The sequence below is a fragment of the Anomaloglossus baeobatrachus genome, chromosome 3 (genome assembly GCF_048569485.1).
Source record: "Anomaloglossus baeobatrachus isolate aAnoBae1 chromosome 3, aAnoBae1.hap1, whole genome shotgun sequence".
In the NCBI taxonomy this organism is placed as follows: domain Eukaryota; kingdom Metazoa; phylum Chordata; class Amphibia; order Anura; family Aromobatidae; genus Anomaloglossus; species Anomaloglossus baeobatrachus.
Genome location: NC_134355.1, coordinates 219,111,119 through 219,135,561, shown reverse-complemented (window position 1 = coordinate 219,135,561; position 24,443 = coordinate 219,111,119). Strand labels below are relative to the sequence as shown.

At 43.2% G+C, this 24,443-nt stretch overlaps 1 protein-coding gene across 9 annotated transcripts in view; it reads left to right on the top strand.

Annotated features, from left to right (window-relative positions):
- Positions 1-23,996, top strand: part of CEP170 (centrosomal protein 170) — a 974,470-nt gene extending 950,474 nt beyond the window's left edge. For all 9 annotated transcript variants that reach the window (XM_075339727.1, XM_075339731.1, XM_075339735.1 and 6 more), the window contains one exon: positions 22,237-23,996. In XM_075339727.1, coding sequence (XP_075195842.1) covers positions 22,237-22,520 — 284 coding nt within the window. In that variant the 3' untranslated portion in view covers positions 22,521-23,996. The remainder of the gene's footprint in view (positions 1-22,236) is intronic.
- Positions 23,997-24,443: the final 447 nt, after the last annotated feature.

The following is a 24,443-nucleotide window of genomic DNA, read 5'->3' as shown; positions in this document are numbered from 1 at the left end:
AGCGTAAACATCGGGTATCCAAGGGAAGACCTTTCCCTGGTTACCCGATGTTTACGCTGGTTACCAGCCTCCGCTCTTGCTGCCAGTGCCGGCTCCTGCACTGTGACATGTGGCTGCAGTATGCATCGGGTAATTAACCCGATGTATACTGTAGCAAGGAGAGCAAGGAGCCAGCGCTAAACAGTGCGCGCGGCTCCCTGCTCTCTGAACTGTGACATGTAGCTGCAGCACACATCGGGTTAATTAACCCGATGTGTGCTGCAGGAGAGCAAGGAGCCAGCGCTAAGCGCGGCTCCCTGCTCTCTGAACTGTGACATGTAGCTGCAGCACACATCGGGTTAATTAACCCGATGTGTGCTGCAGGAGAGCAAGGAGCCAGCGCTAAGCGCGGCTCCCTGCTCTCTGAACATGTAGCACAGCGACGTTATGATCGTTGCTTCTGCTGTGTTTGACAGCTAAGCAGCGATCATAACAGCGACTTACAAGGTCGCTGTTACGTCACCGAAAATGGTGACGTAACAGCGACGTCGTTGTCGCTGTCGTTTAGTGTGAACCCAGCTTTATATGAGGACTTGTATAGGTATAGAAGCCAAAACATCGTTATTAGCTCTGTTATCAGTTTCTTTGTTCCTGGAGTATGATACACAACAAACTTGCTTCCTCCCTCCTCCCCTCTTCATAGACTGAAGCAATCTGATGTGAAACCTTTAGTGAGCTGTACCTAAGAAAAGCATAAGATTGGAAATTCAAAGTAAAGCTATATAATGACATATTTTACACACTTTTATTTGTCATCTGTACTATTGATTTATGCAAAGTTTGTTTTATTTCTATCTAAAATTATACAGTGGGGAAAATAATTATTTGATACACTGTTGATTCCCACCTACAAAGAATGGAGAGGTCTGAAATTTTTATCTTATGTACACTTCAACTGAGAAACAGAATCTACAGGAAACTTGACCTCTGTAATTGCAAACAAAGGTTTCTGTACCAAATATTAAGTTCTGTTTTTCTATTGTATCAAATACGTTTTTTTTTTCATGCAATAAAATACAAATTATTTAAATCATACAATGTGATTTTCTGGATTTTTTTAGATTCTGTCTCTCACAGCTGAAGAGTACAATTACAGACCTCTCCATTCTTTGTAAATGGGAAAACTTGCAAAATTGTCAGTGTATCAAATACTTATTTTCCCCACTGTACATGGTTCCCTGTTGTTGCTGAAATTATACATTAATTTTTTTTATAGGACAAAATTATTTTGAGAATGAATTTATATGATTACAAAATGTCTAGGAACCTCCCTATGAAGTTATCTATATTTGAGCATTTCACAGTGACTCAAGATGAAAAATATTTTGTGTGTCAATGCATGACAAGTATATGGAGAGAAGGTATGCACACCAGTGACTATGTAAGGGGAATATATGAAAAGCAGAAACTGCTGTGTGAATACTGACATGAAAAATCCAATAGCTATATGTAAGAATGAAAATTTGAAAAAATGGAATCTGCATTACTGCCATGAACATATGAATAAAGAGAAATTTAGATATTGAATTGATCCATGCAACAGAGCCCCAACACTACGCCAAAGTATTTCTCTACGTTGGGGTCTCTAGCTAGTGTGTGTCCTCTCATGCAGTTAAAAAACGTACCGTGTATGGGAAGCTGAGACCCAGGCTATATATGCGTATAATGTGGACTGGCAATAGGTGTGGGTGGGGCCGGTGTAATGCCTTCCTGGATCAACAGACTCAGGGGGATGTAATGGACAGACTAGAGGGAAGCCACTCACCAAGCAGGACCCCCAGAACCCTGAAACCCTTTGACCCCTATACAGGGATTTGGAATTACACAGGGCCCTGGAGATCACTACCTGTGGAAGGCTGCAGTCCGATGAGAGTAGTCGTCAGGCAGGGTCAAACCAGGGAAAGCAGAACAGGGACAGATTCGGCAGACAAGGCAGTAATCAAAAAACGGAGCAGAGGTCAAATCCGGATCGGGCAGCGAGGTACAAAAACAGCATGCAGAAGGGTAGTCAGAAAACACGCAGAAGTCAGCACACAGGAATCACAAAACAGAATAGGATGGACCAGGAGCCAGGAAATCAGAACTATCTCTGGCAGTGGTCATGTGACAGGAGGGGGAATAAGAAGGGTGTGGTGTCTTCCCATTGGCTGTAGCTGAACGCTGGCAACTTCAGCTGGAAGACACACGCCACCCACAGTCAGCCAGCGGTACTGCAGATCCCAAGATAACCCAGCCCAGTGGATGATCAGAGCCTGCGCCCACCGGTGCCGCTGGCATCAACTCTTCTCCCATCACCAGCACCATCCACGACAGGAACACGGCGTCGCCTGGCGATCAGAGCAGAAGTCGCTGGAGCAGACTCCGGCGGTGACGTAACAGTACCCCCACTCCACGAGGGGCCTCCGGACCCTCAAAACCCGGCTTGCCAGGAAATTGGAGGTGAAACCGCCGGACCAGACCCTTAGCATGAATATCGCTCGCAGGGACCCATGACCTCTTCTCAGGGCCATAACCCCTCCAATGCACCAAATACTGTACCGCCCCTCTGACAATATGGGAATCAAGTATTCTCTGTGTGGCACCCCTGAGGCTTCCGTCGCCACAGAGACATTGCACCCCAGTCAGAGGTGTGATGTCCCATCCTGGGTAAGGAAAGGGGTACATGCCAGTTCACAGGTAAAACTGCACTACACCCATTGCTAGGCACACACTGGGACCAGGGACAGTGGCAGCAACCCTCCCATGCTGCATGCTGGGAGGGGTCGTAAGACCCATCCCTGCTGCTCCCATAGGATGGTAGCTTAGCAACCGGGGGGTGGGAAGAGCCAGCCGAGTGTAGAGCAGAGAGGAAGGTCAGAGTTTCAGTTTACCTCAGAGAGTGAGAGAGTGAGGAGACAGCATGTAGCTGTGAAAGAGAAAGGAGCTCTGTGAGTTCAGAGTGTCCGCAACAGAGAAAGAAAGCAACAGAGAAGGAGAGAAACAGAGAGTAGAAAAAGAGCTCTAGTCCGGCAGGAGCTAAAGAAAGAAGAAAGTGACGCTTCCTGGTGAAGACCCTGGGACTCAGAGGGTCCAGGCGACACCAAGCAGGGAACGAAGGGATTCCAGGGCCACAGATAGCTTCAGAGCTGGTGGCCTGTTCCACAGGAACATCGGTGGAGGGATCAAGCTGCATCAGGGGACGGTCCCTAGTCACTGGAGGAGGAGAAGTCATCTCCAAAGGTTAAAAGACCGAGGTCCAGGGAAAGCTGCATGCTCCCTGGACCAAAGCCCACAGCAAGAATCTCTGGAAAAGGGGCAAATACCAACAGGCGAGCTCCCAGCCCGGAGGCTGCAGTGGAGGCCAAGCCAGGTTCAGCCACAAAAGGCAAGGCTAGTGAAGTCAGCTGAGAAAGGACACAATTAGAGGGGTGCACTGGCATTTACCCCCAGATCTACCCGGGTTCGGCGGAGGTCCCTGACGGTGGTCCCAGCAGTCCAAAGGCTCCTGCAGGCCTTGACAAGAACTGTGAGTAAAGACCTTGAAACTGCACCGCTGGTGTTGCCTCAGTTATTTATTTGCATAGACACTTACAAGCACCAACAGTGTCCCCGGGGCACCGCTCCACCTGTGGGGAGCAGTACCACCATTGCTGCCATTCCATCACCCCGGAGGCCTCACACAGCAGCGGCGGCTTAATAGCCGCAAACCACAGGTGGCGTCACGACAAATATACACTTTAATTACCCCTACGTCACCAGCCATATTAATTGACACCCACCAGGGCCACGGAGCCGGGCCCCACCATCACTGACGACCCCCGGACTAGTCCGGCCCGGCACCGGGTGTCCCATAGCCCTGGGGTGGGCGAGTCAACTTTGGCGTCACGAACAGGATTTCGTGCCCGGACCCACCGGGTACTGTGCGCCTGAAAAGACTGTGAAAGAACTGTGTTTTACTGAAAAAACTGCTGCCATTAGCCTGGCTGAGCGCGGGAAGAAGAGGGGCGTGCCTGCAGAAAGAGCGCGAAAGTAAGCCCCGCCCCCTTTGATCTTGCAAGGAAGAGCGCGAAGCGGTGCCCGCTATGGAGAGCGGACGGAAGATGTCTGCATTCAGCCCTGTCGGCGGCATGGCGGGACTCCGAAGTGGAGGAGGCGGAGTGGCTTTTGATGTGGAGGATTGCGGCCCGAGTGAGCTCCCCGCGGGAACCGCTGCCTGGTTGGAGCGGGAGCTGGGTCGATTCTGTGTCAGGGTGAGAGCACAGACGCTGCAGCAGGTGCTCGACTGGAAGGCGGAAGTCCGGAGGATGGTCGCCGCTGTGTGAGCCCAGGAACAGAGGGCCGCCGCAGCAGCCATTTCGCGTGCAGATAAATGCCACGCAGACCCCCACAGCATCCCTCCTCAGCTGGGAGCCAGGACCCGACAGCACCGTGACGAGTGAGCCCTGTGAAGCACCACTCCGGGATCAAGAGGTACCGTGTACGCTGCCCCCGCCACCGTTCCCGCTGGAGGTTCAGAGCCCGGGGATGTATTGTGCCTGGAGAAGAAGTCCGGTGTCCCGTACGACATTGGCACAGTATGGTCCCCTGCAATGGTAACCGCATCCGTAAGTTAACCCCTGAAGTTAAACGTTCGAGTTGAAAGTTTTAAAGGACCTGCTCCAGAAATAATGCCTCCTGTCTTTGTTGAACGTCCCTAAGTTCTCCAGGAGATGCCACCCAGCACAAGAGGTGGAAGGAGGAGGACCTTGTCTGACTTGTTGACCGTCGCTGGGTCGGAGTCCCAGTGGGCGCCATCAAGGGTCGGAGCCCCTGGTGGAGGACGACAAGGAGTTAATGGAGTCAGGACAGTACATAGCCCCTGAATGTCTGCCCATTGTTCTTTTCGAAGATGACACCCTATTCCTGAATCCTTGTCCCCTGTTCTTTTTGAAGATGACCCCCCCCCCGTTTATGTGTTACCGGGCCACTGGACTGGAATGTGGTCCCCGGTGAATGTGTTATTTATGTGCCTCCCATAAAGGGATGTAATGTCCTAAAGTTTTAATGTTTTATGCATAACAAAATTTTTCAGTTTCTTCCATTGTTTTTGTTGTTTCAGCCCGAGGACGTGCTGGTATTCGCTGTGGGGGAGTGTGGCGCCCCTGAGGCTTCCGTCGCCACAGAGACATTGCACCCCAGTCAGAGGTGTGATGTCCCATCCTGGGTAAGGAAAGGGGTACATGCCAGTTCACAGGTAAAACTGCACTATACCCATTGCTAGGCACACACTGGGACCGGGGACAGTGGCAGCAACCCTCCCATGCTGCATGCTGGGAGGGGTCGTAAGACCCATCCCTGCTGCTCCCATAGGATGGTAGCTTAGCAACCGGGGGGTGGGAAGAGCCAGCCGAGTGTAGAGCAGAGAGGAAGGTCAGAGTTTCAGTTTACCTCAGAGAGTGAGAGAGTGAGGAGACAGCATGTAGCTGTGAAAGAGAATGGAGCTCTGTGAGTTCAGAGTGTCTGCAACAGAGAAAGAAAGCAACAGAGAAGGAGAGAAACAGAGAGTAGAAAAAGAGCTCTAGTCAGGCAGGAGCTAAAGAAAGAAGAAAGTGACGCTTCCTGGTGAAGACCCTGGGACTCAGAGGGTCCAGGTGACACCAAGCAGGGAACAAAGGGATTCCAGGGCCACAGATAGCTTCAGAGCTGGTGGCCTGTTCCACAGGAACATCGGTGGAGGGATCAAGCTGCATCAGGGGACGGTCCCTAGTCACTGGAGGAGGAGAAGTCATCTCCAAAGGTTAAAAGACCGAGGTCCAGGGAAAGCTGCATGCTCCCTGGACCAAAGCCCACAGCAAGAATCTCTGGAAAAGGGGCAAATACCGACAGGCGAGCTCCCAGCCCGGAGGCTGCAGTGGAGGCGGAGCCAGGTTCAGCCACAAAAGGCAAGGCTAGTGAAGTCAGCTGAGAAAGGACACAATTAGAGGGGTGCACTGGCATTTACCCCCAGATCTACCCGGGTTCGGCGGAGATCCCTGACGGTGGTCCCAGCAGTCCAAAGGCTCCTGCAGGCCTTGACAAGAACTGTGAGTAAAGACCTTGAAACTGCACCCCTGGTGTTGCCTCAGTTATTTATCTGCATAGACACTTACGAGCACCAACAGTGTCACCGGGGCACCGCTCCACCTGTGGGGAGCAGTACCACCATTGCTGCCATTCCATCACCCCGGAGGCCTCACACAGCAGCGGCGGCTTAATAGCCGCAAACCACAGGTAGCGTCACGACAAATATACACTTTAATTACCCCTACGTCACCAGCCATATTGATTGACACCCACCAGGGCCACGGAGCCGGGCCCCGCCACCACTGACGACCCCTGGACTAGTCCGGCCCGGCACCGGGTGTCCCATAGCCTTGGGGTGGGCGAGTCATCTGCACCTCATACTCCAAGTTACCTTCAACCAAAACAGGAGGAGGGGGGGCACTGACTGGGTGAACGGGGACACAATATAACTTGAGGAGGGACTTATGGAATACATTCGATATCTTAAAGGATGGGAGGAGTTGCAGGCGGAAAGCTGTGGGATTAATTACCTCGATTATCTCGTAAGATCCAATAAATCTCGGACCCAGTTTAGCAGAAGGGACCTTGAGTTTAATATTCCATGTGGATAACCATACCTTGTCCCCAACTCCAAGGCTAGGGCCCTTGGAACGTCTCTTATTAGCAGAGGAGGCTTGACCAACCTTTGCCTTCAGGTTCTCTTTCACCTCAGACCAGATAGCCTTCAATTTGTCCACAGTTGATTCAGCCTCAGGAGTATCCACCACAGCGGAAGAAAAAGAACCAAAACGTGGCTGCAACCCTAAATTGCAGAAAAAGGGGGTAGTCTTGATGGATTCCTGATACTGATTATCGATAGCGAACTCAGCTAGCGGTAGATATTCCACCCATTCAGACTGACGGTCAGACATATAACACCAGAGATATTGTTCAAGGGTTTGATTGGAACGTTCGGTCTGACCATTGGTCTCTGGGTGGTAGGCAGATGAAAAAGATAATTCTATATTGATCTTTTTACAAAACGCCCTCCAGAATTTCGAGACGTGTAACCGCACAATATGCCTAATAAACAACTTGCTAAGAGTTTCAGATTTCGGTAATTCGGACAGCGGAACAAAATGACACTGTTTGCTGAATCTATCCACTACTACCCAGATACAAGTCTTCCCTTCTGAGGGTGGAAGGTCAGTGATGAAGTCCATAGAGAGATGTGTCCAAGGGCTTACTGGAGTAGGTAGGGACTGGAGAAATCCGGCAGGGCGGGTACGGGGTGCCTTGGCTCGAGCACAAGTTTCACAAGCCCGTACATAGTCCTTACAATCTTTCGCTACGGTTGGCCACCAAAAATACGTGGTTACTAATCGGAGGGTATTGCCGATACCAGGGTGACCTGCCAGCACAGAATTATGGGATTTCCGGAGTACCCGTAGGCGAAGTGAGAGGGCAACAAACAGTTTACGGTCAGGAGTGGTTTCAGGAGCTTGGTCTTGGGTATTCTGGACCTCTTCTATCAAATCTAAGGAAACAGATGACATAATAATGCCTTTAGCTAAAATAGGGACTGGTTCAGAGTTTTCCAACTGAGAGGGACAGAAACTACGGGAAAGTGCATCAGCTCTGGTGTTCTTGGTACCGGGCCGAAACGTTACCACGAAATCAAATCTGGAGAAGAACAGTGCCCACCTGGCCTGCCTAGGATTGAGTCTCTTAGCAGATTCCAGATAAGTGAGGTTCTTATGGTCTGTGAGAACTGTGACCTTATGTTTGGCGCCTTCGAGGAAGTGGCACCATTCCTCAAAGGCTCATTTGATTGCCAACAGTTCTCGATTAGCAATATCATAATTTCTCTCCGTGGGAGAAAACTTGTGAGAAAAGAAGGCACTAGGACAAAGCTGAGTGAGAGACGGAGTACCTTGAGATAGCACCGCTCCCACTTCGACCTCAGATGCATCGACCTCTACTAGAAACGGACGCATAAGGTCAGGCTGAACCAGAATCGGATCTGAGGAAAAACAGTCTTTTAATTTTGAGAAGGCATGGATCGCCTCTGGCTTCCAATTAACCACATCAGCCCCCTTTTTAGTCAAATCGGTGAGGGGTTTGGCAATTTTGGAAAAATCTCTAATGAATTTGCGATAATAATTAGCAAATCCAAGGAAAGGCTTTCAGACACTTGGGTTGCACCCACTCCTTAATCAGTCGTAGCTTAGAGGGATCCATGCGGAAGCCTTCTGCAGACAAGATATAACCCAGGAAATTAACCTCTGCCTCAAAAAAAACCACATTTCTCGTATTTAGCAAATAGGGAGTTCTCCCTGAGTCTCTGGAGTACAGTTCAGAAATGTTGGACATGTGACATAGCATCAGGAGAATAAATCAGGATGTCATCCAGATAGACCACCAAATATAGACCACAGATATCCCTGAAAATGTCATTGACAAAGTTCTGAAAGACAGCCGGCGCATTACTTAACCCAAAAGGCATTACCAGGTACTCATAGTGTCCCTCTGGCGTGTTAAATGCTGTTTTCCACTCATCTCCTTCTCTGATGCGGATTAGGTTATATGCACCCCTGAGATCCAGCTTGGTGAACCACCGGGTTCCTATGAGCTGGTTAAAGAGATCGGGGATTAGTGGCAGAGGGTACTTATTCTTTACAGTAATAGCATTCAGTTCACGGTAGTCAATACAAGGTCTGAGACCACCGTCTTTTTTTTATCAACAAAAAAGAATCCAGTGCCGACTGGTGACCTGGATGGTCTGATAAACCCTCTCTGCAGACTGTCTGCTATATAATCTTTCATGGCCTGACGCTCCGGACCAGAAAGATTATACATTTTACCCTTGGGGAGTCGGGAATTGGGGACCAAATCTATGAGGCAGTTATAATCTCTGTGCGGAGGTAATTTTTCAGATTCAGATACCGAAAACACATCAGCAAAATCCCTGAATGCATGAGGTATGAAAATAGGTTCAGCTCTAGTCAAGTTAACAGATAAAGACATGCATGTCTCCTGACACTCAGGGCTCCAGCGCACATGTATGGGAAGATGAGACACGGTTTGTGAACCCGGCCCCACCCACACCTATTGCCAGTCCACATTATACGCATATATAGCCTAAGTCTCAGCTTCCCATACACGGTAAGTTTTTTAACTGCATGAGAGTACACACACTAGCTAGGGACCCCAACATAGAGAAATACTTTGGCGTAGTGTTGAGGCTCTGTTGCATTGATCAATTCAATATCTAAATTTCTCTTTATTCATATGTTCATGGCAGTAATGCAGATTCCATTTTTTCATATTTTCATTCTTACATATAGCTATTGGATTTTTCATGTCAGTATTCACACAGCAGTTTCTGCTTTTCATCTATTCCCCTTACATAGTCACTGGTGTGCATACGTTCTCTCCATATAGTGTAGATTTTTTAGGTTTTTGCACCCAGTTCAAACTCAGAATGGTTCCAGACGTTATTTCTTGATTAATATATGACCTGGATGAAAACAAATGCTGTGGTGCCAAAATCAGTGCATACCCAGGCAGTGATAAAAATGCTCCTATAAGAGCTTCCAATCTAAAAAGACAGTTACAATGCTTCCGCCCAGCAGTTTTCAAAGCTGTGACTGAGAAAGATAACAGCAGCATCAAGAAACCAGTGCCCATCACTTCCTGCCAGACAAAGGTGAAGGAAAGATCATCTCAAACATCATTAACAAGATATTTTGTAAGTGACGAAGTTACTGTAACAATGACAGCAGATATGTTTAAAAGACAGCTCATACAGCGTGATGTCACGAAGGTTTACCATTATCATTATTTGCACGACCAGCTTTTACAGCTCTTAATAGTGACATGGCTCGCAAACTTGGTGTTTCTCTGGAAAGAGAAAGTATTAGAAAATTAGTGAATGAAGAAGCCCTTAAACAAAAGGAAGATCTTAAAAAAACTTTCAAAAGACACTTCATGTTTCTTTAAATGGATGCCTGCACATGTCACAGAGTGAACTATTTTGCCATCAATGTTCGATATGTTTGTGACAACAAAGAAATTGTTACCAAGACACTGGCAGTTAAAAGATATTAAAGCTCATCACACCAGCCAGTTTCTCCAGGCTTTAGTGGAAAAAGGTATGCAAGATTACGAACTCAAAAAAGAACAGATTCTTGCTATTGTAACGAATAATGCTTGAAACATAAGTACAATTAAACTGATGAATGAGAGTAATGAACAACAGCTAGAAGAAAATTTAGGATTCAGTATGTTTGAGATGGAAGGCCACAGTGCTGTTCAGGTAACTGAGGAACAAACAGATATTACAACAGAAGAACAGCAAAATGATACTTTAGAATTAGATGATCTTGTTGAAGCTGCTTCAAAACACTTTCATATTCATCACATGCTCTGTGTTGTGCACACGCTGCAGCTGGCAATAAGAGATAGTCTGCAAGATGGACATGCTGGAAATCTGATTGGAAAAGTGAGGAAATTGGTTTATGCCGCCAGAATTCCTAAAATTGATTCCATCTTGAAGAGACGTGCTGGGAAAGGGGCACTTGTTGATCAAGCCACTCGGTGGGATAGCACTTATTTAATGATTGAGCGATTGCTTGAACTAAATCCATTTCTTATAGATATGGCGAACTCTCAAGTAACCCTAAATGAAGGTCAATGGACACATGTGGCTGAATTGAAGGAATTGCTTAATCACCCATTTACCATTACTAAAAAAAATTACAAGCTTAGGATTTAACTCCTGGCATTTTCATAAGAGAGTGGAAGAACTTGCTATTTTGCTTGTCCCAAAGAAGAGATTTAATTGCAGATGGCATTTCTGCTTCAATGAAACGGAGAGAGACACAGCTATTGAAAAATAAAATTCTTCTGGCAGCTGTTTATGTAGACCCAAGTCATCGTATACTTATACTACTTGATGATCAACAGCTTTCTAAAGGAAAAGAAGCTCTGACTGAGGTAGCAGTTAGGATGAGTGGCCTACAGGACTGCCAGGCACAAGAGGACTTGGGTCCTGACAGTGGTACTGCTCCGATATCTTCATCCTCATCAGATGAGGAGTTTCACTTTGACAAGTATTTGGATGACATGAAGCAGGCTAAGTTATGTCACAAGGAAAAAGATTTCACTCCGTCTCCTATAGCAAGCAGATTAACCATATTTCAGCAAAGTTTTCCACTTGCTCTCAAACAAATAGAAAAATGTAACCGTTCATCAAAACTGACTGTGCATGACGCAATTCCTTTATACCCGGAAATTGTTAGAGATGTTGCCCATGTGATTACGGCTTTGCCTCTAACCCAAGTTAGTGTAGAGAGGTTGTTCTCTAGCCTTAAAATTATTAGGTCAGATTTAAGGTCATCTATGAAGGAGGATCTGATGGAGGCAATTCTATTTTTTAGAACAAATTCATAGACTGCACAAATGTTATTTTGTATGTTTTTGTTGAAAACTGTTTTTTGCCACTTACATAGTTTTACATACGTACAGTCCCTGACAGAAGTTCTTTCGCTTATCCATGTTATGTAAATCAAAGCTTATAACCTGACTTTAAATTCATCCATTGGTTTGTATGTGTGTGTGTGTGTGTGTGTGTGTGTGTGTGTGTGTGTATGTATGTATGTGTGTATGTCCGGGATTGGCATCTGCACCGTCGCAGCTACAGCCACAAAATTTTGCACACTCACACTTCTGGACCCCGAGAGCGTCATAGGCTATGTTATGAGGGGAAATTTTAACCCCGCGCTTTACAGTTATTCGCCAAAAAACCTGCCTCCATTAAAGCGAATGGAGCTGGGAGCCACAGTGCAGCCAGAACTTCAGAAGAATGCGCAGCCACGCCCTTATATGGAATGTTGGCGTGTCACAATGCAGCCAGGGAAAGAGGCAGACACAGAAAGGGAAACAGGGAAAGAGGCAGACACAGACAGGGTAAGAAACAGACATAGACAGGGTAAGAGACAGACACAAAGAGACAGACAATGAGACAGACTGACAGGGAAAGAGAGGGAAAGAGAGAGACAGGTTAAGAGACAGACACAGACAAAGAGACAGACACAGGGAAACAGACAGACAGGGAAAAAAAGGGAAAGAGACTGACAGGGTAAGAGACAAAGAGACAACACAGGGAAAGAGACAGAGGGAAAGAGACAGACACGGAAAGAGAGGGAAAGAGACAGGAAAAGAGACAGACAGGGAAAGTGACAGAGATAGATAGACAGGGAAAGAGATAGACAGACAGGGAAAGAGATTGAGACAGACGGCAGTTATTAACCCAGGCGAAGCCGGGTAGTACAGCTAGTATTTAATATTTTGTGTGACTTCCATGAGCTTAAAGGACTGCATCCATGCGGTTCAACAATGATTCATACAATTTATTGATGAAGTCATCAGGAATAGCAAAGAATGCAGTCTTACATGCCTCCCAGAGTTCATCTGGATTTTGTGGTTTTGTCTTCCAAGCTTCCTCTTTCATCATACCCCAAACATGTTCAATGATGTTCATGTCTGGTGACTGGGCTGGCCAGTCCTTGAGCACCTTGATCTTCTTTGCCAGGAGGAACTTTGTTGTAGAAATGGATGTATGAGATAGAGCACCATCCTGCGGCAGAATTTGACCCCTTTTATGATTGGGAATGTAAGAGGTAGCCAATACTTCTTGATACTTTAGGCTATTGATATTGCCTTCCACCTTTCAAATGTTTTGCACACCCCCATACTGAATGTAACCCCAGACCATGATCTTTCCACCACCAAACATAACTGTTTTCTGGATCCATAGGGGCTCCAGTAGGTCTCCTGCAGTATTTGCGGTGGCTGTGGTATAATTCAAGTGAAGATTCATTAGAGAAATCTACCTTCTGCCACTTTTCCAGTGTGCATCTCTTTAGCAGGCTGTGGGACTTGGCAAATGCCACACGGTTTTTTAATTGCCTTTTGTTTAATTCTGGCTTCTGGTCACTGATTCGACCATGTAGGCCAATTTGAGACAGAATCCTGCAAACTGTTCTAGTTGACACAGGGACTTGAGGTGACCAGGCCATTTGGAGCTCTGCTGCAGTGGAAGAGGGGCTGGCTTTGGATTTTTTCAGTTCAACTGAAGGTCTGGGTTGCTGGGTTTCTTTTGCATACACACCTACTAATTAACCGATCATTTAGTGAGCACAGGTGAGGATGTAAACTAGGATTGGGTGCATTATATGACAAGGCGACAAAACTTTTGTCTTGCCAAAATCTGACCTTTCTGTGTTCATTAAATGATCGATATTTCAGCTTTGCAACAACTTTATTTTCATGACCTAAACCAAATTTGGGAGGATTTCAGCTTTCAAAAAAGTAATTTATGAAAACAATGGATGAATTTAAAGTCAGGTTATAAGCTTTTATTTACATAACATGGATAAGCGACAGAACTTCTGTCAGGGTCTCTAGTGTTATATTATATTGTGTAATTTATGTTAAATTGTAACTATGTAATACACTATGTATTAGTTTTTTTGTGTTGGAAAGTTGTATTCCAATAAATATATTTTATGTTCTATCTAAATATCTTGATTATTGTATCATAAAAATGATTAAATGTCTAATGTTCACATTGTACTACAATAAATTCTTCACTTAATATAAGCAATATATGTGGGAGTCTGAGTCGGTACAAGGGAAATTGAGGAGTCGGAGTTGCAGGTTTGGCTTACCGACTCCACAGCCATGGATATATATATATATATATATATATATATATATATATATATATAGAGAGAGAGAGAGAGAGAGAGAGAGAGAGAGAGATATATATATATACACTACGATTCAAAAGTTTGGAGTCACCCATAGATATTTCACCCTATGCTTCCAGAAGTTGGATTGGCTTGATGGGCACTTTTTGCATAGAGAAACGTATACAGTGTATCCAAATAGAGTACAGAAGGCAAAAACAAAAACCTCAAATTCGCTTAAAAATATTCTTTAATGATATATATTAAAAAATTTTCAAAACACCCAATGTAATAAACACACGAGGACCAATAGAAGGGGTGGGGGGGAGGAGCTTTGATATATGGGATCCCTATAGAGCTCCTACCTACCAACGGAGTGTTTTACGCCGTAACTGTTTTGGGCGCCCCCGCTCCACGTCGGCTTTCCCTCAAAATGGCCCTAACAGCTAGTGAATTAAAATAGTAATTACACTCTAAATGGCCAAGTAGTGATGTTAAATTATGCTGGATATGATACAAAAGTTAATATCCTCCAAAATGGGAGGTTTAACAAAAGGACAAAAAAAACCTCATGTGCCAAGCCTCAAAAAAAGTAATAGACAAATTTTGGGCAACCAGTATTGCACAAAAAGATCCTTCAAACAAATATGTAGTGAAGGATATGAATGAGGAAAATACCATTTTTTTATATATATATACATTCCATCACTCAATATCCTTCCCCCTCACATAACCTGGCCATTGTTCATGGACAAACTTCATACATAAACTTGCCAACAGGACAGTGCACACTTTAGATATATAATGCAGTGCCCTCCAGCAGTCACAGAAATAATTTATGAGCAGAGTTAAACATAGTATTAATCACAATCAGGGAAAGCAATATAAATTAATTACTTCCCTGAAAGAAGTTGCTCTGCAGTGCCTCAGTGCCTCGACGCGTTTCCCCTTCTAAAGATATAAGGATCATCAGGAGGCTATAATGTCACGGGTAACCGATGTATATGGAGGAATAATCCATGGCTGTATGCCCAGAACACAGGATGTCCGGGTTTAAAACACGGCGCCAATCAGATCACATGGATCAGGCAACCAATCAGTGTTTTAGGCTACTCTGTCTTCAGAACTTGACTGCGCATATACCTTGCAGCCTGGACGCTAGAGGTCCCTGGGTCATGTCTGCACCTGCGTGCGCGCTGTGATACAGACACAGATCCTGTGTCTACGATACCAGCGCGCACAAAAGTGGGCGGTAACACAATGTGGACACTGGCACCGCCTATACACACCCTATCCATACGGACGCCGCCTGGTAGTGCGGTACCACCCCCAATAACGTGTCATTGTTTATGCACGTGGGGGAATCAGAAAGCCTGCCCACGCATGCGCACTCCAAACTTGGCTCTCAGAATCATATAATGTCTGGAGTAACAGCGCGCATAGCAGGGTCCGGACTGGGGGGGGGGGGAAGAGTGGGAAAGTGGGAGTAAAGGAAGGTTTGAGTACAGGCTAATCTGCCCAATCGCCACTATATCCATAAGTATAATTATAATAGGGGTGTTAATGAAACCTTCAGGGAATAATCCAAAGGATAATGACACCACCTATACATATCCCTATAGTAACTGCACCAAAGCGTCTTCCGGCAATGTGGATACAAACATACTTCCCAGAACAGATATATATGTTATAGAGGTGTCTGCGTTACCACCTCTTGTGTCAGGAGCATAGGGGGTTAAAGGGGCAAAGGGCCCAACACATCCTACCAACAGAAATAGCTTTTATTATTAAATTAACAAAATACATGTTGCAGAATGTTTGCAAGGCATTATGCCACTTGATAATAACATCACAGGGGCCTATTTGATTCCTGCACGATAGTTTATATGCAAGCCTTAAAATCCCTTCTCATATGCAGAGACCTATACCCCAAAATTCCCATACAGGACCCAGTTCACACTAATCAGATATAATTTTTTACAATTTTAGCCTAAGAAGACAGAGCATAATAACCTTAAAAAACCTAAAAATAAAGGTATCCAAAGTCCGTAAACCCCCAATCATGGGGCAATGACGGAGGGGTTCCCTAATCGGGATAAGTATTTTGTTAATTTAATAATAAGAGCTATTTCTGTTGGTAGGATGTGTTGGGCCCTTTGCCCCTTTAACCCCCTATGCTCCTGACACAAGAGGTGGTAACGCAGACACCTCTATAACATATATATCTGTTCTGGGAAGTATGTTTGTATCCACATTGCCGGAAGACGCTTTGGTGCAGTTACTATAGGGATATGTATAGGTGGTGTCATTATCCTTTGGATTATTCCCTGAAGGTTTCATTAACACCCCTATTATAATTATACTTATGGATATAGTGGCGATTGGGCAGATTAGCCTGTACTCAAACCTTCCTTTACTTCCACTTTCCCACTCTTTCCCCCCCCCAGTCCGGACCCTGCTATGCGCGCTGTTACTCCAGACATTATATGATTCTGAGAGCCAAGTTTGGAGTGCGCATGCGTGGGCAGGCTTTCTGATTCCCCCACGTGCATAAACAATGACACGTTATTGGGGGTGGTACCGCACTACCAGGCGGCGTCCGTATGGATAGGGTGTGTATAGGCGGTGCCAGTGTCCACATTGTGTTACCGCCCACTTTTGTGCGCGCTGGTATCGTAGACACAGGATCTGTGTCTGTATTACAGCGCGCACGCAGGTGCAGACATGACCCAGGGACCTCTAGCGTCCAGGCTGCAAGGTATATGCGCAGTCAAGTTCTGAAGACAGAGTAGCCTAAAACACTGATTGGTTGCCTGATCCATGTGATCTGATTGGCGCCGTGTTTTAAACCCGGACATCCTGTGTTCTGGGCATACAGCCATGGATTATTCCTCCATATACATCGGTTACCTGTGACATTATAGCCTCCTGATGATCCTTATATCTTTAGAAGGGGAAACGCGTCGAGGCACTGAGGCACTGCAGAGCAACTTCTTTCAGGGAAGTAATTAATTTATATTGCTTTCCCTGATTGTGATTAATACTATGTTTAACTCTGCTCATAAATTATTTCTGTGACTGCTGGAGGGCACTGCATTATATATCTAAAGTGTGCACTGTCCTGTTGGCAAGTTTATGTATGAAGTTTGTCCATGAACAATGGCCAGGTTATGTGAGGGGGAAGGATATTGAGTGATGGAATGTATATATATATATATATATATATATAAAAAATGGTATTTTCCTCATTCATATCCTTCACTACATATTTGTTTGAAGGATCTTTTTGTGCAATACTGGTTGCCCAAAATTTGTCTATTACTTTTTTTGAGGCTTGGCACATGAGGTTTTTTTTTGTCCTTTTGTTAAACCTCCCATTTTGGAGGATATTAACTTTTGTATCATATCCAGCATAATTTAACATCACTACTTGGCCATTTAGAGTGTAATTACTATTTTAATTCACTAGCTGTTAGGGCCATTTTGAGGGAAAGCCGACGTGGAGCGGGGGCGCCCAAAACAGTTACGGCGTAAAACACTCCGTTGGTAGGTAGGAGCTAGATCCCATAGGGCTCTATAGGGATCCCATATATCAAAGCTCCTCCCCCCACCCCTTCTATTGGTCCTCGTGTGTTTATTACATTGGGTGTTTTGAAACATTTTTAATATATATCATTAAAGAATATTTTTAAGTGAATTTGAGGTTTTTGTTTTTGCACTTTTTGCATACCATACGGTCAAGCTGCTCCCACAGCAGCTCAATAGGGTTGAGATCTGGTGACTGGGCTGGCCACTCCATTACAGTAAGAATACCAGCTGCCTGCTTCTTCCCTAAATAGCTCATGCATAATTTGGAGGTGTGCTTTGGGTCATTGTCCTGTTGTAGGATGAAATTGGCTCCAATCAAGCGCTGTCCACAGGGTATGGCCTTGCAAAATGGAGTTATTCTTCCTTATTCAATTATTCTTATTTTTCCTTATTCTGGAGTTTTTTCCTTATTCAAAATCCCTTTTACCTTATACTAATCTCCCACTTTACTAGCACAAAAGCAACCCCAGACCATCACATTACCTCCACCATGCTTGACAGATGGTGTTAGTAACTCTTCCAGCATCTTTTCAGTGTTTCTGCATCTCACAAATGTTCTCTTCTGTGATCCAAACACCTCAAACTTCGATTTGTCTGTCCATAACACTTTTTTCCAATCTTCCTCTGTCCAATGTCTGTGTTATTTTGCCCATATTAATCTTTTCCTTTTATTAGCCAGTCCCAGATATAGCTTTTTCTTTGCCACTCTGCCCTGAAGGCTAGCATCCCGGAGTCGCCTCTTCACTGTAGACGTTGACACTGGCGTTTTGCGGATACTATTTAATGAAGCTGACAGTTGAGGACCTGTGAGGTGTTGATTTCTCAAACTAGAGACTCTAATGTACTTGTCTTGTTGCTCAGTTGTGCAGCGGGGCCTCCCACTTCTCTTTCTATTCTGGTTAGAGCCTGTTTGTGCTCTCTTCTGAAGGGAACCGTACACACCATTGTAGGAAATCTTTAGTTTCTTCGCAATTTCTCACATGGAATATCCTTCATTTTTAAGGATAGACTGTCGAGTTTCACATGAAAGTTTCTCTTTTTCTGGCCATTTTGAGAGTTTTAATGGAAACAACAAATACAATGTTCCAGATTCTCAACTAGCTCAAAGGAAGGGAAGTTTTATAGCTTCTCTAATCAGCAAAATTGTTTTCAGCAGTGCTAACATACTTGCGCGAAGGTTTTCAAGGGATTTCTAAACATCCACCGCTAATACAATGTACCATTAGAACACTGGAGTGGTGGTTGTTGGAAATAGGCCTCTATACACCTGTGTAGATATTGCATTAAAAACCAGACGGTTGAAGCTAAAATGGTCATTTACCACATTAACAATGTATAGAGTGTATTTCTGTTTAATTTAATGTTAGGTTCATTGAAGAAAAATGTCCTCTTCTTTCAAAAATATGGAAATATCTAAGTGACCCCAAACATATATATATATATATATATATATATATATATATATATATATATATATATACTGTTCTGCAAATTAATCCAGTATTTTATGTATACTAGTTCCATGATTAGTGATCTAGCAGCTTCTGTATGGTCACTAAACCTTTATAGTAAGCCAATAGAAATCTTTTTTTTTCTCAGATTAATTTTTGCAAACGTAGTGTATTTATATGGTGTTTCCTTGGCATGCTACATTTTGTGTCTACCCTGCCCTACACCTTTGTATATTTTAATAATGTTTGTTTAATAAAATTTGATTATTTTATAAAAAATCTGTTTTTCATTTGGGTATATATTTAATTCAGAGATTTATTAATTTGGCCACCTTTTTTGTATTACTTTAATATTTGCAACAAAATTTACAATTTAATATGCAAATGAGGGTATTTTGGTGCACCATTGGTATGGTCTTTGCTTCGGTGCACCTTTGGTGTGGTCTTTACTTCAGTGCAATGTTGGTGTTATCTTTGCTTTGGTGCACTGTTGGTGTGGTCTTTGCTCTGGTGCACCGTTGGTGTGGTCTTTGCTTTGGTGCACCGTTGGTGTGGTCTTTGCTTTGGACACCGTTGGTGTGGTCTTTGCTTTGGTGCACCATTGGTGTGGTCTTTGCTTCTGTGCACCATTGGTGTTGTCTTTCCTTCTGTACACCGTTATGCCTTCGTATTTGTGTTTTAAAGGCTTATATTTTTATTGGCAGCGCTCCATTAGTAAAAGTGAGTGCTGTCTAAAATTAGCTTGCATGTCTGATTTTACTGCTCTTACTAAGTGAGCGCTGTCTATCGAGACAAGGGACTGGCTTTTGTATGCAAATATAAGGCTGCACCAAAGCCCCCTCATTTGCATATTAAAAATGAGATTTATAAGCAAATATTAAAGGGATTGTCTAATTTAGAATGACAGGTGTGCAGTCACTCTATGTGGCTCTATTAGACCAGTACTCAGTTTCCTATTATTGGCAGCATTGTAAATGCAACTCAAAGTAACTAAACTTTTGGGAGAATTTATTTTTATTTTTTATGTCCAATTATTCTGAGCAGATTGGTGGGGAATCTGCTCCTCAAACCCTCAATCACAAGTGAAAAATTATTTTAGAAGAGCACACACAGCATAGAGAGCATGCAGTCCTGTTTCCTAAGCTGTACACTTCTAAGATGTTTTTTGGACAATCTATGGTGGTATCAGGATCCAGACCCACACCAATGTGCTCAGAATTAATGGACCTAAAACATAGAAGATATCTCCCAAAAGTTAAGGAATTTTTTTAAATGTTTAATTGTGTTACTGTATACACCTCATCAGTACTGTGGTTCCTGTATGGTCCGGCAATCTGATGATGGCTGGTAACAACAACTCCTTGTATCTCCTTACCATTGTTAAATACATACAAGGAGATACAGTTTTATGCCATACAATTCTATGTTGGCTGGATTTGATTCTGGTGATGTAATCTTGAATTTAGGTTCGCTCTGGTGATGTAATCATGTACTAATGGTGGTTCTGGTTATGTAATAGTGATTTAAGGTTGGTTCTGGTGGTGTAGCCTTGAATTGACGTTAGTTCTGGTGATGTTAACGTAATTTGAGCTTGGTTCTGGTGATGTAGTCATGTAGATGTAGCAATATTTAATTTATTAGACTTGATAGTAGATCATTATATGGTCAGTGTGCCAGACTAAATAAATAGCTGTCTCAGTGAGTCCATATGTCAGCCAAACAAGTATTTGACTAAAGCCCCCCTGCATTATATACTGGAGTCCCATGATTTGGCTGCCAGCTATCTCCCTGACTCTCCCATACACATGAGCACTCACTTTGTTGAGTGCTCTTGTATTCTATATGAGACAGATGATACTAGACATCTCTGGCTGTGTGCTCAGCTCTTAGAGAAAAGAAGGATTCACAGTCTGAAATTGGACATGCTGGGTCCTCATCTCCCTGACAATCAGACTGTTGGCCGACCCGGTCTATCTCCAGGTTCTGCCAACTGTAGTCTGTGTAAGAGCACCTTAACTTTTATCTAAAGGGTATATGAACCTTTAGGATATGTGCACACCATGGCTTTGCTCCTCTTCTAACATCTTTTGGCTGCTGTTTTTGTTTTTTTGTTTTTTTTTTTACTTTTTAAATAGAAATTGTATTAAGTACTAGGTAAGCATCTTCCTGGTGGTAGCAGCCCGAAAAGTGGTAAGGTTCCCTATTTTATCTACTCAGTGTCTTTAAAAACCTGAAGCTGTTAATAGAAGCTAAAAAAAAAAAAAACTGAACGTGTGCGCAGCAAGTGCACATGTTCATTCTTTTAGCGTTTAGCAGTTTTAAAAGTGTGTTGCAGAGTAGATGGGCCTTAAATAGATGTTGTGTGTATATACTCATAGTTTTCCGTTGTCAGTAAGGGGTGCGACCACTTAAAGTTCCTAGGGCAGCATGCAGGCCAAATACAGCTCTGGTGGGGATAGAGATGCAATGAGACCTGGTGAGATAACTTCTGACTTCTGGCCAGTCAGAGGTTACTGTCACAAGATGGTGGCACAGGACCGGAGGTGAGGCCGCTGATAAGCGAGTATAGAACTAGGGGCAGGCGATCAGATTTAAAGCGCCACTCCAGCGCTAATTTTAAAAAAAAAATGGAGTGATGCTTTATCCCCTTCACAACCTTGGACGTAACGGTATTTTCTATTTTATGGTACCTTTCCGACATTGGATGTAGCGCTATGTCCTTGCGATTGTACATTACATGACACGGGAGCTGGGCCTGCATGATCGCCACCAGGAGCTCAGCTTATGTGCCAGTTGAGCTGTCACGCTCGCCGACAGGAATGGTCTCACACCGCCCCTAGCTATTTAACCCCCTAAATGCTGCGATCAATGGTGATCACAGAATTTAGGGCCTTTGAGAAGGGTATTCTTTCTCTCCCAAGCAAACTGGCATGAAAATGCCAAAAGTTTAATGAATCGGGACTTTAGCGTGCCGCCTTGCTTTTTGGAACTGAAAGCTGTTTAGATAATTTAGTAGGTCAGTAAATTAGAATAGATCATTTTAATTGCCTTCCAAACACATAGCAATGTACTGCAATTCAAGTAATATGTTCTTTAACTTACCTGTATTTGTGAATAAATTTTCTTCTGGTTTCTTTATCAAATCCACAATCCATGGCTATAGAGTAAGGAATGCATATGAAATACACATGAACAGTTGCCTTTTAGAATTCCTAAATGTGTTAGTTTTGAAATTTTTGGACCAGAAGTAACAAAACTGAACTCCTAAAAGGCACAGCCACTGGTTCATCTTACAATACTTTTGGTATTGGTATTAAAAAAAAAAAAGAATCAGACCATGTACTTACTGCAAAATAGGAAAAATTAACATGTTGACTAACTGTCTATTTTTTTTTTAATTTTAGTAATTAATGCAATGATCGATCCAGATGGTTCACTTGATGCCCAGAGTGCCCTAGGATTGGGTACTTCAATTTCCTCAGTACCTTCAAATCTGAAACAAAGTTCTTCAACACACACTGCCATCTCACCACTACCAAGCCATTGTCAAAGTGAAAGCAGAACCAGTCGACAAAATGTTACACTTGTTTCTTTGGACACTGATGTTGTTGAGGCAAACACTCATTTTGGTATAACATTAAATAGGTTCAATCCTGATGGCAAAGAAGATTCTACTTTACATGAATAAAGAGTTCCTTATGTAAATCACTAAACCAAAACTGAAAATAAAGTGATACATTACTGGTTTCAGTTTTATGCGTGTAACTCTTAAGCTATAGTAGATAAAGGATTTGCCCACTACTCGACAACTCATTCTTAAAATCTACAGCGCTCAATCTAAAATAATAAAAACAAACATGCTTGGCTCCAGAACTGGCACTGTTCCAGCAATATCCGCATCAGTTTGTAGCGCCAATCCAGGAGGTATGTGGTGTTTATATTTTATATGGCGCAATGTAGCATTTGAGAAGGGACTGTCCAGTTGTTGACAACCTATTTAAGCTGTTAAACAAGAATTGATTTTAGGAGTGAGCTTCATTTTACTTCTGCTCTAACAAAAATATCTACAAAACAATGCTGGTGACTTACAGCAGTACATTTGGGCGATGCCTACATCAAAAGTATAGTTAAATGTAGATTTCATACAGTACCATGTGCTACTTTTGCAAAATAACTAGTACAAATGGCTTAATTTTATGCTACACCTCTGTTAGTAGTTCGGGTTTTTTTAGCCTTAAAACGGACATGATTATGGATGATAACATTTAACAGATTTTTAACAGTCGTAAATAGTCTCATTTTTAGAAACATGTTCTATATTTAATGCCCTTTTTCTAAACCAAAATGGAATGTGCCCTGATTCCTACTCCTTATTATGGTGGTATGTTAACACAAACGCTGTATATAAACCAATTGTGATATTTATTATATAACCTGTTAGATTAGATTATATAACCTATATGTTGAAAAGCTCTTTGACATATTATAGTTTACTAAAAATTTGAGACTTTTCATGATAAAATTGCTCGAAATCCAAGCAGCTAACCAGTGGTTATATAGTTAAAGAAAATGTATTCATAATGTTTGTGATCAGTAGATTTTAACAGATTGTTGCAAACACATTAAAACGTTTGACCGCTGCAATTTTTTCTTGTTTAAAATATAAACATTACTCATGTATGCAAGATGAGATTGTGTGCATGTTTGTCTTTTTGTTTCTTTTTCATTTACAAAGGTAAATATAGAGGGCAGATTAGGCAAACTAAATATGCAAGAATTCTAGCACAATTTGCACCTACAAACAGCTTTTTATGACTTACAAAATATTTATGTTGCATGTGTTTTGCATCATTTCTGCTCCTTGTCCAAAAATGGTGTGTCGTTTTGCTAAACAAGGATGGAGCTAGCGATTAACGCCATGCATCAAGAATATGACAACATTTTGGGGCAAATTCCTGCCACAAAGTAAGGCAACTTAAATAGTGGGATAAAGTTAGACTAGACAATCTAACGATGTTTCATATTTATCAGACGCATAAACCACTATAAGTTTGATACTTTTTAAGACTGCCTAGTCTTATGTTCACTCGTTGCATTTTTTCTTCACCAAAAACCAGAGTGGTGGTAGGAAAAATGCTGTGTACAATAAACTCTTTTACGTGCATTTTTGTAGCGTTCTTAATTGCGTTTTTCACACATTCATTTGACAAAAGAAACCTGAATGCTAAAAGTACAAATGGAACAAAAACACAGCATTTTCATGAGATTACAGAAATCTTATGGATTATGGTGGTACTGTAAAAGTCTGCGTATTTTACACAACTACGATGTGCAGACTAGGCAACAAAAACGCCACATGTTAAAATACCCTGTCTGCACCGTTTAAAAGGAATCTGTCAGCAGGTTTTTGCTATGTAAGCTGAGGACAGCATGCTGTAAGGGGTAAACAAAAAGAAACTGTGCCTCTCTTGTGTGTCAGCTATTTTTTACATAAACTAAAGAGTTTATTAACCTTTGATTAGCATTACAGGACTAGAAACTCATATGCATGGCATTCCGACACACCCCCTGCTGTGATTGACAGCTCTCAGTCAATGCACAATCTCTATTT